At 42.5% G+C, this 18,924-nt stretch overlaps 1 protein-coding gene and 1 long non-coding RNA gene across 9 annotated transcripts in view; one reads left to right on the forward strand and one right to left on the reverse strand.

Moving 5' to 3' along the window:
- SLC4A4 (solute carrier family 4 member 4) overlaps positions 1 to 18,924 on the reverse strand; it is a 228,399-nt gene that overhangs the window by 71,764 nt on the left and 137,711 nt on the right. For 5 of the 8 annotated variants that reach the window (XM_040556785.1, XM_040556786.1, XM_040556784.1 and 2 more), the window contains 2 exons: positions 18,640 to 18,735; positions 13,217 to 13,293 (listed from right to left, as the gene is read on the reverse strand). In XM_040556785.1, coding sequence (XP_040412719.1) covers positions 13,217 to 13,293; positions 18,640 to 18,735 — 173 coding nt within the window. The remainder of the gene's footprint in view (positions 1 to 13,216; positions 13,294 to 18,639; positions 18,736 to 18,924) is intronic. The other 3 variants (XM_040556789.1, XM_040556787.1, XM_040556788.1) reach the window with 1 other exon arrangement.
- Positions 34 to 7,066, forward strand: LOC121070135. The gene is made up of 4 exons (XR_005819919.1): positions 34 to 252; positions 3,939 to 4,142; positions 6,615 to 6,864; positions 6,955 to 7,066. It is a non-coding gene; the product is annotated as an uncharacterized LOC121070135 (long non-coding RNA).

Here is an 18,924-nt window from a genome sequence, read left to right on the forward strand (position 1 = left end):
ATTAGTACATACACACAGCTTTTATTACATCTGTTTACTCTCAGTGATTTTACTGTGCTGTATACCTGTCTGCCTTGTCCTCTCACAGATGTTGCTTTCCCTGCATAAGACACTGCTGCGCAGCTCATGAAGCAGCTCCAAACTGCTGCAGTTTCCAGCCTGAAACGCAGATGGGAAGGAAATGCAAGACAGCTCATGAGCAGGGGAGGCATTAAGGAGCAACTACAGTCAACAGAGCCAAGAAGGAGCCAGGTGAGTTATGCTCCTGGTCTTCCTGGCAAAAATTTCAAAAATAAATTAACAAGCCAAGTAGACTTAACTTTCCTACGTCACTCAACAGGATCAAATATTTTGTAAAGTGTGTAAAGTCTCTTTCATTTTTTGGGAGCTCCTAGCACAACCAAGAGCATAGCTGCCTAACAATGAAGAGCAAGAAAAGGTAAAAAGGAGCACATGGCTGAACAAACACATGGCCCTTGCCCATGACCCCTGACACACTCTGCAAAGTCTTTTATAGGCTTGTCCATGGCAAAGAGGATACCCAAGGCAAGTGGAAACTCCATTAAATGAGTCATTAGCTTAAGTTTCAGAAAACCAAAACCAAAAAAAAAAAAAAAACACACACACGAAGCAGCACTAAAATTACAACTAGAGAAGCCCTGTAGCTAGTCACATTACTGTAATGATGTTCCAGTCTTTGCAAAACAGCATGCAAGTAACGTGTAGGCACTGATCTTTGCAAGAATCTGTCTGTACGCATGTTTCATACTCCTATTTGGTCACCCCTAGCCTAAGGAAGAGTTACAGAACAAAAACCTCTGTCTGTGTGAGCTGAAGTTTAGGTACAGCACACCACCTGTTCAGGAACAGTTCCCTTTGAAGTTGAGGTTACTAGTCTGTGAAAGCTTAAAATAAATTGCTCTTTTGGGACTGCGTTCTGCAGTGTGCCATATGGCGTCTATAACTAACTCTGCATTTGCACAGGACACCTTAGTGCACTGGGCACGGTGATCAGTGCCTGCTGTTGACTTTGGCTACTCAGCCTGTTAGCATTGCTTGGATTTAAAAGCTGTTTGCATGGAGAGAGTACCCCTGATTAATTGACGTGGGTCACAGCTAGTACACTCACGTGTCATCAAATAGCTGTTTTACCACACTATACAGCTTTTGCAGATACGCCGTGTTTGAAAAATCAGCCCTAAATGAAAAGAGGACTAGAGCAAAAGAAAATCTGTTAGTAAAGGCCACAATTTGCTTTAGCTTTTCCACTATGGTAAGGCAGCTGCCTTTATGGGTATCACAACTGCCTTCACCTCACAGAAGCTGCTGAGTGTGCAGCAGGGAAGCCCCAAACATCCTTGCAGTAAAAGGAAAAATAAAAGAAAAACGTTATTCAGATCTAGTGACATTGCATAGGTAGAGCAGAAAACTAATAACCCTCTTCCCATCCTTACCGTGACAAAACACAATCAGAACTGAAAGGCCATCCATTGACTTCACTTAAGGAAGCCATAAAGAGATACTAACTTCATAACATGGCATCCTCCAGCCATGCAAGGTCTGAAGTGCAAACTTGAATTCCTCTTCCCAATTAGCATCATTTAGTTGCTATTATCAGTGGAATTGAAGGATCGAAGTAAACACCACTAGGATGAAAAATTGAGAACTCTCTCTATCTTGCAGAAATGAAAAGTACAGTTTCTGGGCTTTTGCCTTAAATCCCAAGAAGGCAGCTTGTGGAAATGCCTGCTGAAAGTTACTGGCACTATCCCATCCAGTGAGAAAATGCTCAGATCCTCCTCTTCTTTCTGGCCTTCACCATTTTACAAATCTCCCTCTTCTCTGAGTCACACTTCATCAATTTGAAGACATCTAAGTCATATTTAGCATCTCCAACTGAGAACCCATTTTAACCTGATCTTTTTCGTCCTACCATACAGCATTTTTAAGTTCACTACACCCTCCAGCACTGCAGTATTAAAAATAGCCGGTGCTCAATTTTGGGACAAAAAGGAGGGAGGAATCCACGTGATGGTTAGGGTATGATTTTGCCACAGGCACATGGCACAGCAAGGCACAGCCCTGGCACAACTGGCTGCTGTTTTCCTTTCAGGCAAAGGCTGGGGCTCCCCAGCCATGCTGATCCCCATATCTGCACAAGATGAATGGTTCACCTCCTCTCTGAGCAAGGTAGGAGCTCTCACTAAAACCCATTAAACGCAGCTCTGCCCCACCCACCTTCAAAGCTACAGCAAAATATGAGCATTCAAAATCAATGCTGGTATACAGATTACCATCACAACCCTAACTGCACACACAGTGCTTTGTACAACTAAATGAAGGCTTAACGGTCCCTGATCACAGGGAAAAGGGATCCAGTTCCCCAAACTCCTGTTACATCAAAGCCAAGTGCAACATGTGGGATCTTCCAATCTGCCAGGCAGCAACAGACTGCCTGAGAGCACAGGAGACTGGGTCAAGTGAACAAAGGCTTGTTGGAAGAAACTACTTCACAGTTACAGGGGAAAAAATAAAAATAAAAAAGAGGTGAGGGCTAAATTATCTAACAGAGAGGCCATATAAAAATTGACTCTACCTTCCATTTATTCTGCACAGGGGTATGTGTGCTCACCTACCTGATCACAGCACACTGTTTCATTCAAATGGTTCTCATATCTGAGCATGGACACATAGTGCTTTCGTACTTAGAAAGGGTAAATCCCCCAGGAATTTATATCTGTCTCTGTCTCTCTCTTTTTCTGTATCTATCCACATGTATGTTTCCCATGAATGCTTGCCTAAAGGGATATTGTTAAAGCTCTGTGTTTTGTCTATGTACAGAACTCCATTACCCAGGAATGCTTGAGACGTGCTCTGCTGATACACTGTAGGGAAAAACTACGCAAGCAAAACTATTCTCTGCATAAAGAAAAAAAGCCAAAGTAAATGAAATACCAGTTAACTAAACTTCCTAGAAACATTTCCTTTCCTTTAAAAAAGGTGGCAGTGAGCTATACCGGAAGGCAGTTATTTTCATTTGAGCTCCAGGGAGTGAAAGTAGGTCATCCAGGCTGACAGACCTAGAAATTAGGAATCTCTGCTTGTGACTGCAGAGATTAGGAGATGTTGTTCAAACAGGAAAAGCAATGAATTGCTCTCACCATTAATCAATGGACTTCATTCCAAACAGTGGGATCCCATCAGCTCCCTCCTCCCCGTCCATCAGTCCCCCTAGGAAAGGCATGAGGGTTTCTCTCAGCAAGGCCAATTTCTTTTTAACTTTAGAGCTTGCTTTGGCACAGATTTCCTGTTGATATGGAAACACCAGTTTGAACAAGCGCTGCACACACCACAACAAATAAGAAGGGTTTTGTGCCTCTCTCTGACCAAATATTCCAGCTGACCATATTCATTCAGAGCTGTTTTTTATCCCCATACACAAACCCTTTGAAGCTGGAGATAACACCAGGTCAGCAAACTCCCCTTATATAATATATTATTTATTTTGTGTATGCTGTTTCATCAGCTCAGCAATAACAAGTCCCCAGTAAAAACAGATTTTCTTTAACTGTTCCTTTTATTTTACATCTTGAGCATTAAAAATGTCCTGGTGCTTCAGCCATTTGGAGATGCCAAGGACATTTGAACAAAGCACGACTGAAGGATTTCTCACAGGACAAGAAACAGAAGTGGTACCAGTACTAGGAACAGCGCACCATTCCCAGCTTCCTATGGTCCACTTACGCTATAAAGGGGCTCATAAAGGCTGTGTTTTGAGTCTTCTAAATAACTTTTGTTCACAGATAAACCTCTGTCCTCTGAGCTGAAAAGGAAGCTTTTTTTTTCCAAAAAGCTAACTGACAAAGCCATGCCCTAACCCCGTGAACAACAAACTGTGTCTTGTACAAATACCATGAAAACCTTGTCCTCCCCAACAGGTTGCTTGAATGGAGAAGACATGTTCCTTGAGCTGCAGGAAGAAGTGGGAGTTGGGATTAGAGATATGCCCTGCTTCCCACACAACTATAAGCACGTTGTCTGACCTCTCTTGCCTCACAACAGAGGAGCAAGCCCTTGATCCAGCTGCAGGCACCATGTGGTTTGAGAAGTCTCACATGGGATAAGCAAAGTGAAATTCAAAGGTACGTTGCCAAATGAGAGCTCATCCCAAACACAGCTTAAGCAATACTAAATATAAGCAAAGCCATTAATATTTCCATGGATTAATCATGTGGAGATGCTTTTATAAACATTCTCCTGAAGTGCTTGTGACTCGGACACTGCAGCTACAGGCCCGTGTGTGGGAACATAGTTTGCAACTGTCTAGAAAGCTAAAAACTGCATGGAAAATTGTATCTGTAGGTGTACTGAAAATTAGAGAGAGGGAAGAGGAGTGCCAGCAAAATCCCCAGGTAGCGCAGGGCAAGCAGACAGCGTTAGCTGTACCAGCAGAGGAACAATGCAGTTGAATGTATGGGGACTAAAACCAGGGACAGGACAGACCAGGAAAGAAACTTAACTTTCTTGTCATGGCTGGCAAAGGTGCCATTAGGCTGACAGATACCTGCTGTCTCTGCTTCACAAGTGTAACTGACAAAGCAAAGGCTAGTATAGATCTGAGCAGAGAGTTTCCACAAAGGTGCACATGCTCGGCAGGAAGGAAGAGCCCAGTAATCAGGAGCACGAAGTCAATGTGCCAGATCTAGCCATTATCCATACGTAGAAGCTTTGTCAGTGTAGCCACATCAGTCATCTGTGTGGAGAAAAAAAAATAATAAAAAAATCTTGTGGTCTACACAGCTCACAGAGCTCATAGCAGCAGAAGGACCAATTGGCACCTAGATGGGTCATCCAGCTAGGTGGCTTCAGCCAGCACAGGCTTTGGGGCTGCAATGTGGACTTGCCAGTATGGCATAATTGCACTGGCAGCCTTTGGAAGTACAGACAGGGCTCTAATAAAATCAGACAGGAGCGTGGGATGCCACCAGCAACAAAGAAGGCAGTGAGGTCTGGGATGCCTCTGTGCACGCCATCACCTGGTCCTATTAGTAGGATTTAACTGTCATAGCTGCACAGCCCTTTTGCTCCTTACCCTCGCTTTGGGCACCCCGTTTGACAAACGGCCATTTGCAAGCTGGCAGGAGTTCAGACAAGAGCAATTAAAACTCCAAAGTGGCTGAGAGACATAAGCATATTGGAATAGCTGGTTTGCATTAAATACAGAAGATGTATAACTTGGCTAACATGCATCTAAGACTGCAGAAGCATTAAGGAGTAAATGTGACCCTTTCTAACTACAGTTGCTTTAACAATCTAAGGCAGGAAGACAATCCTTTTAAATTTACCAGAGCATGATTTTTAAGGTGTATTTACAGTACACCTGTCCCTTTTTCTGCACTAGGCTAGTACAAACTTCCCCACCTACTGGACCAGTTACTATCGAGCACACAATGGCAGGAAAGATGCCAGTATCCAGCCAGCCCAACACAAGCAAGCAGTTAAAATGTATGTACATGTGTATATTCTCTCTCACTTTCCCTCAGGTTTGCTGGATAGCCCACCAGAAGCATCTCCTTCTTCTAGACCTGTTTCTAGTGTGGACCAGATTAGGGTAAACCACTAGGTTTTACTTGTTGACAGCCCAAGAAACCTTCATTTCGATTTTGAATTTGGTATTAGTATTATTCAACACAGTGTCAGTGAAAGACTTCCAGAAAATAGCTTGACCTTCCAGAGCTGGAGGAAGTCTCCTGCCAGAAGTACTGGTCTTTCAGGTGCCTCTCCAGTCACACTGCTGTACCTGGCAACAGAGAGCCCAGAGCCTGGGAGAGAACAGGAAGCTGAGGCACTGGTGTTTGAATTGGAAACCAGAAAAGAAATTGTCCAAAAGTCCTGCTGCCTTTGCTTGTCTATCTAGCTGCAAATGACCAGCACATTAACTGCAGAAAACAGCTCATAAAATAAGACAAATGAAGGCAAATCACTTCTCCACACTGCTACCTCAAAAAGAACTGTTCTGCCAATAAAAATACAATGAAACAGAACACACCACCTCTTCCTTAATTATCCTTATAAACTGCCAAAACATCAAGCAATTCCGAAACAAAAACATGATAAAACAGCAAAATCAAAAATCAGTGCCCTTTATTGAAGCTACTTATCGTTAGAGCAATTTGAGTCAGGGCCCTGGCGTCTTCTGAAAGACGCTCAGGATGCTGAACCAGTCTCTTTTGCAATCTAAATGCAATACAGTACAATGAATCAAGTTGTCATTCTCATGGCAGAGAGGAGCCGGTTCATGCAAATTATCTAACTTCAATATTCATAAATAATACACTGCTAACCACACATAGCTGTCTGGGTGCTTAGCACCGCTGACAGATATGAAATTGGCAGCAGGAATGAATCAAGCCTTTTGTTTAGCTCCAGGGCAAGCTTCCCACATGCTCTGGAGGAGGAAAGGGAAGACTTCCTTTGGAGCTCCCCTTTTTTTTTCCTGTTGTTACACCTCCTGAAACACAGCATGTTTACCAAGTGGCATTAAAAATGGGAAGAAAAGCCTTCTTCCCCTCATCGCTTCTGTCCCCTGTAAACCTCCCTGTTTTGTATTGTAGAGAGATGATTAAACATCCTGTCACGGCTTTTTATCCTACGAGCTCAACTGGGGACTTGACTGGCAAAAGCTTTGTATTACTTTGGTGATCGTCAACAGATCCCAATGCCCTGAAATAACAGCATAAGACTAAATCAAGACTGAACATGCCCCAGAGAAAATACATATACTTCTGCTCTACCAGAAATTATGGCTTGCTGCTGCCTATGGATATCACTGTACAATCTGTTCTATGCAAGTGGCCAGAAAAGGTGAGCTGAGTGGTCTGGTGAAAGTCGAAAATGAATTAATGGGGACAGTGCTGTGCTCTACCAGAGGAAAATAGTTATTTCCCCCTACAGTTGCAGCTCAGCCTTTTCCCATGACTTACCTGTGAAAAGACAAAGAATCAGAGGCAGAAAGAGAGAAGCAAAAAGATCCAAGAAACCAGGACACAATGAGTGAGAGCCTGATGTTTTTCACAGTTCAGGCATGGTACAAAGAAGCTTGGTTTGATACTACCCCACCATACTGACCATACAGCTGTTACAGCGAAGTTTTGATGTCCACACATTATGACTCTGCACTACCAAAATAGACAATAAAATATGTCATAATTAATATCCCTTTCCCCAGACCATCAGTTGTGACTGCCAGTGTATGAAGAGTAACCAGTAGATGGAGTGGAGGTAGGAAGCATGGAAGCATTGTGTTTTGACTCATAGACGTGTGCAATCTGTATCAATATGATCAATGTAGCTTTCGTGACAAGTAAACACATACTTAAAGATTTTCTGCAAACTCTGCATTTTGGTAACTAGCCCCTTTTTTTGTTGTCTCAGCTTTAAAATCATTTGCTTTCCATAAATTTAAGGGGGAAAAAAAAAAGCATACTATGGCATTTTAAATGTTGCAGACACCTACCTTACAAATAACCCAGGGCTTTATTACTTTGAGATTTCTATATCATTTTATGACCTGACAGTCTTACTCTGATGGCAATGTTATTTCATCTAGTCTGAAGTATACAAAACAGAATTACACAAAGCAAATGAAAAAGTTCTAGCTCCATTTTTCATGAAGCAATCTCTCCTTTGATAAAGTTTCTAATCTTAATTGCTTTTCACATGTCCATAAACACTTCATGTCAGAGGGGAAAGAGAGAATAAATGGACATTTAAGCTACGGTAAGATTTTTGTTGTTGTTTAGTGAATAATGGTACATTGAAATGGATTTCAGAGAACAAGATGACAGTAAATATTAGTGCAATGATCTTAAAATTATCAAAGAATAAACCAACTGCACAGGTCTGAAGTACTGCAGCGGTGTAGCAGGGTCAGCTGTAGAGTGCTGGGTTTGTACATTCAGCCCCAGTTCCAAGAAGTGCTTCCCCAGCACTGACACTTGTGCTGCTGTCCTGTCAGATACTGCAAGGAGCAGATCTGGATGAAGGTTACTGCTATAAAAATGCTGTCACAAAATTACAGGTGCCAGCACCGGGCATACATGGAGAGTGTGTAAGTAGCAGAGGTCACAGGTCTAAAATAGAGGCAACTAACATAATGAAGAACTGCCTTTTACATATCTTATAATATTTTTATTTTTTTATAATGATTATATATATAATATTTTTATATATTATATAATAATGGGGAACTGCAGTCCCCCCACATTCTCTTACTTTCCAATAGAGAAATGACTTGTGCTCTTTAAGTGTACACAAACTGTTGTCTCTGGGGACAGACTATGTACAAAACTTTCTCCTTTCAGGCTAAGAGGTCTGCAGACAGCCATCTGTGTCCACCAGAGAACACTTACGATGGCAGCTTTAAGAAAGGTTCAGCATTAGCATGACTGAGCTCATGCTGGTGGTTTCAAAGCAAACAGCAAGGCCAATGGTGAACCCTTTGGAAGCACCCATCTGTAAGTAAAGCCTGCGTCCCTGCTCCTTCACTGCCTTTCAGCCAAGGAGCCTCTTCCTCCTTCCTCTAGCTGATGGCTCTTTGCCCTGGCACTTTGGGAATGGGCAGCGCTTGCTCGGCCGATCCTTTGGAACGAGCCTGAGCGTCCTTTCCTGACTCCAGCCTTTTCCAAGAGGGATCTTAAGTTCATTTTCTTTGCCTCTGACAACAGCTTAATGGTTACCCAGTAAGGAAGATTAACTCTGAAAACTGTATTAAGACAGCAAAGAGTATGAGAAAAACAAAACAAAACCAAGATCAAAGTAAATCCAAAGTAAGCATAAAACAGTCCCTTCCCTAAGGGCAGAGGAACCAACCTCACAAAGCTTAATACAGGTAAACCTGAGTGTTATGTAGGATTTTAATAAAATCTTATCTCTTGTTATTACCAGTTCCTGTACTCATGTCAGTGAGTCTTGAAACCACTGTAAATATTTTCTAATGTGCCTCTTTCCAGTGCTGCCAGCCTTCAAACTTATCTTTGCACTCTGTGAGAAGGCCACAGAGCTGAGCAGGGCATCAAACCAGGTCCAGCATCTGTGTAGTGAAGCAAAGCCTGGCTCCTCATTATAGAGGTTTCAGTCATGGGAAAGCTGATGGTTATTGTCTTCTCTCACTTCCCTCGGTCACTTATTACTCCTCTGACCCTGAAGCACGGCAGTCCAACTGCTCCACCATGTACTTGCCTTTAAATGTTGGCATTTGATTTCCTCACAAGGATTCTGCAGGACAGGACAAAACAGGCTCATGCAAACCTCAAGGAAGGCATCCCTCAGGGAGGATTCTCTAAAACATCTTCAAGGAAAACCCAAATATTGTCCATTGCTTTCTAGTACACTCCACTGCCACGTCCTCAGCTATATCCCAGGCAGTTTTAACACCTCTCCATCTTGCTGTGACAGATACAGCTACCTCCAATAGATGCTGCCATGGCATGGGCTCACTAAGTCATGCATGCATCTGTCTTAGCTCAAGTCTCTTAATAGGGCTGTGTTAGCATAGCTGCTTCTCCACATAGCAAGGCAATTGTGCAAGAGGTAACCAGCTCACCTGAAACCTCAATTGATTCTGCAATCCCAGCTCCCCACACAGATTGAAAAATAGGCTCAGGAGACCACGCGTGAAAGCCGATGCCTTGGAGAAGTGTTTGTGTTTGGAAGAATCAGTCTCAGGCTTTTGCCTTTGTAGCTGAGGTCCTGCCCACTTACTGCCCCTTAACTGAACTATCTTAAAAAGCAACAACAAAAAAGCCACCTGAAAGCAGCACTGCCCAGGTGACCACACTGAAGCACTGTTGCCAGTAGTAGGCCAGCTCCTAGAGGAGAGAGAAGTGGCCAAGTGTATTAGATAACATGCCAACGCATTCCGCTCTTCTGCAGAGAGCTTCCCCCTTACTAGAGGCTCCTCTTCTGACCTTTTCCAGGCTTGTTTTGTTCACTCTAACCTCAAAGTCCACTCTTGGAAATCTTCAGTTGTTAGAAACATAGAGTTGAACTCAATGATTCAGTACTTAAAGCAGACACATCCCCACTTTGTAAACCCAATGTCTATGGTAAAACTCACATAACCACCACTCTGTCTTCACAAAGCCTGCAGAGGATTCACCACCTCCTGCCAACTTGGAAGGTCCCCACTAAAGGCAAATGACCCACTAGTGATGAGGCAACTGCAGCGTGCCAAGAGACATCTGCTCCTGGTTTGGGTGCACAGAGAACAATCCCAAACAAATGTTGCAAAGAAATACCAGCGTCATACGATGGGAGACACCGGTTTTCAACTTTGACCTTAAGGCAGCCTGGGAAAAGCAACAGGTGGATGCCCAGGACCAGCCTGCTTTTCCAACAGTACACGAGGGAACTGTTGCTGAATGGGGAGACAGCATCTCAAGAAGCAGAAAGTTAAAAATCACTGGGGTCAGAGGCTTAGTCAGTATGGCTACTTCAAAGTGCTACAGCTGCTTCTAGGTAGGAGAGAGTCCTGAACCTACTGGCAGGAGCTAGCAGGGCTCTACAGGGCAAGAGCTGTTCTAAAGTATGCTCCACTGTTCCCTCTCTGTGTAGTCACATGTGGCAATCACAAAACCCACTCTGCCAAACTAAATAAAGGGAGAGCTGGAGGTCGTACTATAATTGCAAAGCACTTGCCACCAACTCTTCTCCATACAGGGGGCAAGAGAGAAAGAAGGAAAAAATCTGAGGAGCACATTTTGCAGTTTGAAGAGAGAGCATCCAGAACCCTCTACTTCGATTTTACCTAGGTGTCTTTCTGCTCAGTAAGAACCTATTGAAACAGATAAAGGAAGTATTCTGGTTATAATGTCACTACTGTTAATTGCACCATTCCAATTAGCATTAAAGGTTACAAAACTGAAAGTAAGGATCTAGGTAGGCAGAAAAATTACTGATGTTATCTAAAAATTTGTTCAAAGCCTTTTTTCCTTTAAAACACACACATGCGATACTCTGCTTTATATTCGCAAAAATAGCGATTGATCAAAGAGCTCAGATCCCAATCCTGCTCCAAGCAACTGTTACAAACTAACTTCAACCTGTCGCAGTTTAAAGACAAGCTGGCCTCTGATATACACGCACATACACAAATAAATAGAAAATGGCATAGCCTCTTTCTTTAGCAGACTCGTATCTCACTGGATGGCCTCAATAACTGTCAGGCTTCCAGATGGGATACCAAGATAATGAAAGCCAGTCACTCTGCTGTCAAGGCAAGAAAATCTGTTCTCTTTCCAGCTCCTGTTGTCATAACACCATGAATTATTCCCTCATGGCTGTACAGCATGCTACGTTCTGCTCCAGAAACTTGCCAGGCATTATCAGAGTTTCGCAGACTTTATCAAGACAGGAGTTTCAGTCAATCAGTAATGAAAATTGAGGTCTGAGGTGATCTATCAGGCCAGCTTCAACAAGCATACAGTACAAGGGTTCCATTGTGCAAAGTTCATCAGCAGGACACGGGCTAATTAACTAAACAGCTTTTTGGAACTAGTTAGTTTTAAAGTAACGGTTTTCACTATAAACAGTCAAGTATTATCTATTCTGAAAGTTAAAACTTTGGAGCACACTTCCAAATTGGATTTATTAACAGAACTCAGTAGGAGCCCAACCAAGACATCTATTTTTATACTCAATTCTACACAAAAAGTCTATTATCTGTATGTGTCCACAGACATTTCAGCAGGAGGGACAATTGAGGCTGTTTGTAGCGCTAAAATCTAAGAAGCCTGCTGCTAAGTTCAGACCTAGTTTTCTGCTACTCTGTCTATAAGACCCCAATTACAGTGTGACTAAAAATGCAAAACAGCAGTCTTTCCAATGAAAAAGCTGTTTTACAATTGTACTCCTTCCCTGTGTGAGGAATACAATGATGAAAACATATTGTGGAGTAAAAAAATATAAACAATGCCGCTGTATGGTACAACTTTGAATGACAACTTTGAACGAATGTGGTCAATGCAAAACACACGGCACGCTTTTTCTTTCCACCGTATTAAAAGAGGTACTAGAGGAGGATTTTTGCATTGCACTATTATATAAATTCTGCACATTTAGCATTATGAGGCTTTTTGTCTTACCAGCCATTTCTTCCTTTTACATGGATTTTTCACATACCATATGGGAAGGTAATACATATATATATATAAATAACTGGAAGTAACAGTGGCATAAATCACATGCCAGGAGAGGGAGAAAAGATAGGAGGACTGGACTGAAGAATAGCTGAATCCTAGCTAGAGTCCTTCTCAGCTGGCCTGGATATATTGTGTTACCCAAATAGTTTTCCAAAGTAACTGTCATTTGCATTCAGAATAACCATGGGAGTAGAGAGCACTGAAAAACACAGGAAAAAGATTCTCCAAAAGAAATAATCATGCTTTGAGAATAACCCACTTTTTAAACAAGACAAATTTTGCACAGAGACCTTATCCAGACACCAGTTTTCTAAGAGTTCAAATTCAAACTCTTTACCCCTCAGACACTTATGCTCTCAGTAAGGACGAGAACACACACAAAAGAAAGCCCAATGATTAACTATAAACATTACCCTATTCTAAGAAATTAGTCAAATTCAGTTCTGCAGGTACAAAGGCCAATTATAACTTTGTTTTTCATCTGCATTTTGAAGCTATTCTTCCACACTTACCTTTTTTAGCAGGGTTGCATTTCTGAAGCAATGCAACACACCCTATTACACCAGCTGCTGTAGTAGGGACACATCCCCTTAAACACTCCTAATCTACCCTGTCTCCCGTGTGAATACATGCCTGAATGCTGTGTGACCATAGCTACTGTGCCATGTGACATGAGACCCTTGCTGAAACCCCTTAAGACCCTCTTTTCAGCAAGAAGACGACCAGACAGACATCTAGACCTGGAGGTCATCCATTCCTTTCTCATGGATATCAGCAGGATGTCAGACAGCTTCCATACATGATGCCACTTGCTTCACACCTTGCAAGAGTTTAACCTCCTTATTTCAGGGACTGATGCTTCATAAGTGGAGGATCCAGTCACTGGACTCAGAAATACTTGACTCACCTTGCTCGCTCTCTTCTTCTGCTTCAGCTTTCCGGTACAAAGTCTCTTTCCCCAACACCCGGCTCCTAACCACACACATCACCAAGTGAAGTCTGAATCTGAAGCTTACCTGATCTTTCTCAGGCTTGTCAGAGATGTCATTCAGACTGGTGGAAGTCAGATTTCTGTGAGTCATGGCTGGACTGCCTGTAAGAACAATGTCAATACCAATTAAAGCACCTGTTTCAATCCAGTCAGAAGAACACAGAGGCTCAGGCTACAGCAACACCTTTCCATGCTCAAGGGAGGTTGATGTGGGCAATTTAAGACCCTGACAGGCTGCTTTCTGTAACTTCACGTGGCACATGGGATAAAAAGATGCTAAACTTTGGTCATCACTGATCCACAGCTCCTAGGACAGCAGAAATCTCTCAGGACTTCCCATAATCCCTGTCTCAGGGTGGGAAGCAGAGTAGCAAATCACTGCTGAGATGGATGCAACTGGGTCACCCCATCACAAACCCATCTCTCAACAGATCGGTGAAACCCTCATGGTCACTTCTCCCTGCCAAGCCCTTGTTGTAGTTCACCTACTTAAGTAGCATCTGCCCCGCACTCCTCAGCATCTGAGACTTCAGGATGCAGCTCACACAGTGAGGAAGGTTGGCAGCTCTTGGTCTTTTGAAACAGCCAAAAACCAAAATCTACCTTTCCCCAGGTAACCATGTTAACTAAACTTAAGAACCTTAAACGTTTTACTGTTTAAAACTGTGTGTGCACCAAAATGAAAGCCAAAAAGTCCCCAGCACCTGACACCAGCAGAGTGGTGAGACTTCTCTTTCTCTCTAGAGGGAGAGAAAAGCACCAGAGACCAAGAGCTGAAACATTTAACCTCCACTTCTCTTTCAGAGACTAACTGCTCATCTGTAAGCCTTACACAATGTCAGCTGAGCTAGTCAGGAACTGCTTGCTCTTTTACAGACCATTTTCCATGCTTCTTCTTATGTTCTCAAGCACTAGCAAAACCTAAGAAAATAATCCTACAGATCTTGCAAAAACAACCCTACTTCTTATGTTCTCAAGGACTAGCAAAACCTAAGAAAATAATCCTAAAGATCTTGCAAAAACAACCCTACCATGATTTGAGAGCTCAGTTCTACAGTGCCACTAAAAGTCTTAAAACTGAAGAAACACAGAAATAGCCATAATCATGTAAGAAGAAAAATCATTAAAGGGCAAAGAAGACTTCTGGAATGGGCATGATATCCCAGCAGTCAGCATGTTCATTTGTTTGGTTTTGTTTTTTAATACTTCTGAATTTTTTTGCCCCTCTTTTCCACTCTCACAGGAACCACAAGCGTATCAACAGGAGCCATTATCACAGAGTTTCTGATCGTGAACAGAACTGGAAGGACAGAAAACACTCAAAAAGAAATGGCACAGAGGTATTTCTGGGTTAGGGTATGGTTTCAGACAATGTTCATTAAAGTTATGGTTCTATATTCGTAATGAAATGAAAGTCCAACCTTGCAATGTTCATCAACTCCCACCGAAAACGAGCTCTGTAATAAATCTGCATACCAAGAAAAAAAATAAAAATAATAATAAAAAAAGAAATCAAAAACAAGTAGTAAGTAAAAGATCTGGACTTCCAGAGCTGGGTTTTCTTTACAACATATTCAATGTATATGGAGGCAGACTTACGGGCTTTCTTTCTTTTGAGCCACTTTGAATCACAGTATAGCTGCTGCATGTTATTGCCACAACCAGGGATGACAACACAGCAAAAGCAGAGCACAAGTGTATGTCATAAAAGGAGGATCCCGGCTTCTTCTTCTTCCTGCTGTTACTGCCAGCCAGGTTTAAGACCCCACCTATGTCTACAAAGTTTTTACAAGTATGTTTACTCATCAAGTGAGAAATGCAACTTGTAAGACTGGTTTAAGCTACATATATTAGTAACCATTCTCCTAATTAATTATTAGCAAGCCAGACTTAGAAATGTTTACAATGTTTGATTGACTGTTTGATATGAATCTGTAGGCAGGAGATAAGCACATAAATAAAACAGCGAAAAAGTGCTCAAACTTGTTCATGTGTATTGCGTCTGTTACATGGAATAGACACTACTTAAGTGTTTCTAAAAAGGTGTTCGTAACACCTTCTGTGATATGAATATTTAATAAACATGTGGTAAAAAGCAAAGATGGAAAATATAATCAAAATAAAACAAGATTCTTGGAAACCTGAAGCCCATTATTGAAACCCAGGGCTCCTTTTTTTTTTTTTTAATGGTGCAATTAATTATCTGTGAAAGGTTGCTCAGATACTGCCAACTCTGGGAAATCTTTGACAAGTACATAAATGTACCTATAAATTAAAATGAAAGACTGAAGCTCTATACAGAGATACACACATGGCTGTTTTGCAAATCTGAGCCAATAAAATCAATTAAAGAAACAGGGAAGCACTTTCTTGAAAATGTGAAAGCTAGTGCACACTGATAATTGGTCTCATGCAGTTCAGTGAATCAAAGCAAAGTTCCTATTAGTCCACTTATGTGCTACGAAGTGACAGAAATTAAACACCAAAGTGTTCAGCAGAGTTAAACAGATCCGGAGAAGTTCAGAGACCTACTGAGAAGGTCTTATTCGCAGGCTGCTCTCAGAGCTGCGTATCCCACACTGCCCACGTGCACAAGGCCAGTTCAGGAGAGCTGTTCCTCTGATGCTGATGGAGAGATGGTGTTGCAGAGATCAATTCCCTCGTCTTCCAGTCTTACCATGAGACCTTTGAATCCTGGCAAGATTAATGCCTCCAGCTGAGAAGGGACTAAGTATGGCTTCCAAAAAGCTTTTTGGAAGTGCAGAAAATATTGATGATTTTATTTTTTGCAGTTTTTAGTGTGGTTTTAATGCATTTTATTTGGAAGAGCCGCACTACATAACTGTAGAGAAAGGCATCTGCTGAAGCTTTCTCTTCATTTTCTGCATACTGCTTTGGTGGTTTTCCAAAGTTCTAGGTCCAATTCTGGAATAAACAGACTAAAATGAGAGTCCACAGCTTTCATAGCTGATCATTTTCTGGATTACAACATTTGTTTCCCTTTTTATTATTCATCCAGGACTGAACATTCCTTAGGAGATAATTACCCTTCTTGCTAGAGGAAGTGGCTAATGACTATCACCTCTTGCTAGTAGCCTCTTTCTGCTTCTCAAATGCCAATTACCCTTTCTCTGAATTTCCCAACATGATCAACATAACCACAACAAACTCACAGCAGCTCTTCTCAAGGCATACTTTTCTTGAGGTTTTCCATTTTTATTCCAAACTTGGACAGACAAATGTGCCAAAGAAAACCCTTGCATCTTCTCTGCTTGTACTTATTGATTTAATAAAGATACCACCTTTCCCTACAAACACAACCTTGCAAATACTCTTAAGCCATCACTGCTACAGCTGTAACTGCCACTACAAGGCCGAGCAAGGACAAATGTTTGGAGCCCAGAAGTGAGGGCATCAGACTAAATGCTGTACAAGAAGCACAAACCTCTGTGGTGGAGGTGTCTCAAGAAACTCCTTTTGGATGAAGAGTGTCCCCCTCCTGCCCTTAAGACCCTATCTGGCAATTCAGCACTGCTCTGATACTTTCTCTAAGGAAACTGCTTGTATGATAGCACTCGTTTCAGAGTGCCTACCAGGCAGAAGGACCTGGGCCTGAGAAGAAAGCCAGCCTGCACCTGCACTTGTTTCTGAGTTAATCCCAAGAGCAGCTGCGAGCACATTACCCATAACTTCAGCTTCTTGGCAAAACATGCAGACTTTATTCACTCCCTTTTTCAGTTGTCAGACTGGCCTTGCATTAAAAGATCTGAGTACCAAAACTTTAAAAGATACTCTTTGTTCTTTGGAGGTAGAAAGTGTCTCATAATCCCAGCTTAAACAGAGCTCTCAGGGTAACATGATTCATATCTCCATCTCTTTGCAACAAAAATTCAGACAGCCAAAACCTCTTGAGCATGCAATATGACTCTTTTTCCCTAAAATTTGGTGTCTGTGCATATCATCCTTTGAAGATGCTTTACTAGGTCCTGAAATTCAGATTACTCCCACTCAGTACTGACTTGGACGATCTCTGGAACACAGATTGGAAACCACAAACATCACCTTCAACCTGCTTTGCTGACCTAAGAAACCTGACCGTGCCCCTGCTTGCATTTGGAAATTTTCCCCAAATCCCTGAATGTATCCTGACTGCCAAGCAAAATCACTGTAAGAGAAAAGTGCTACTACAAAGGCACAACGTGGTGTGTGCAAACCTGTATCAAAAGCCATTTGGCTTTGTGGACATCATTGTTCAAATTTGTACAGCCTAAATCCCTTCTAACTCACATTCCTAATGGATGCTCAGATATTTGGGGCTTCCTGTGACAAAGTAACGTCTGTAGTAAATCTAGCAACATCACTTCTGAGAGAGACTTAAAAAAGAGGGGGACCTTAAAAACTTGGAGTCCTCAGCCGAGTAACTCCCCTGAATAGAGCAGAATATGGGAGCAGAAGGAAGCAACAAGCCTATCAGTCTGCAGAATCTCAGTGCCCCGAACAAACCAGTGAAGTGAAAGGTTTCCGCTGCTGAGACCTCAGCCAAAGACTTTGGCTCATGATGTTCACCCTTACACAGTTTGCTAAGGGTAATTTCCTGATTCAGGCCTCATTTATATTGCTGTCTCTCCAGCAAAGGCAATGCAAGCCTCTCCTTGGCTGTGCTCAGTGAAGTGCAAAAAGTGGTGCAAAAAGTGAGGCAATCAGTCCAAACCCCTCTGTGTTACTGCCTCATTCTACTAATAGGCTTGGTAGCCATCCTTCACAGTCAATATCCTGAAATTCAGATTTCTACAGATTGCTGTGGCTATAAAGAACATCTCTGCGTCATCGGTGCAGTAAGTTGTGCCTTCCTGTGGGAACAGCACACTCCTCTGTGATCAGCAAGGTTCCTGATGAGTAATATTTTACAAAGGATAAAAAGAGAAAAGCAGGGCCTGAGAAAAGCCCAGCTCATCACAGAGAGACAAAGCTGGTGGTGCCTGCGAGCTGTGTGACAAAGGGAACCTATTCTTGCCTTTAATTTGTATGGAAATTAAAATATTTAAGCTTGTTGCATTTATAGTGTTGCACTGATTGCAAAATTCATGAAACCCTTTTAACGGCCAAAGCATACTTCAATACGTGTATGAAATTTTGCTAGATGGGTTAGGAGAGAGACCACTGCCTGAAAGGGAGCGCAGGCTGACCTACCTGTTCCAGCACAGATGGGAAATGCAAAAGGAAGAAGCAAAAAAGTGAAAAAGGAGCACAGAGTGGGGATAGTGGGAGTAAATGGACAGACAGAGCAGCAGCCATTCCACCAGGAATGGGCTTCCAGTCTCCCCACTGTTAATACAGCAGCAAGCATTAAGACACCAATGAGTACAAGTTTCCCGTTGCTCTTCCTCAGATCTCCCCAGCCGAGTGCAGTAGCCCAGCCCGCTCCCCTGTCCCCCTGCCCCAACTTACTGAGCCATCCCACGCTGGGGCTGCGCTGCACTCGGATTTCATCATCCAGCGTGCGTGTCGCTAGGCAGGGCACGGAGCTCTCAAGTGGGCTGCGTGCTTTTGTGTTGCAAGCAGGAGACAGTAGCAGCAGCAGAGAGGAGGAAGAGAGCAAAGTTGAGAAGTCGAAGGGAAAAAAAAAAGAAAGAAACGCTCAAGCAATTGCACAAGCAAGCGAGTTAGGTGACAGTGTTCGAACATTCGCAGTTATAAGTGCATCTTTCTGCATAGTTCAGTGACCAAAGGTGT

Source organism: Cygnus olor, chromosome 4, assembly GCF_009769625.2.
Source record: "Cygnus olor isolate bCygOlo1 chromosome 4, bCygOlo1.pri.v2, whole genome shotgun sequence".
NCBI classification, from domain to species: Eukaryota; Metazoa; Chordata; class Aves; order Anseriformes; family Anatidae; genus Cygnus; species Cygnus olor.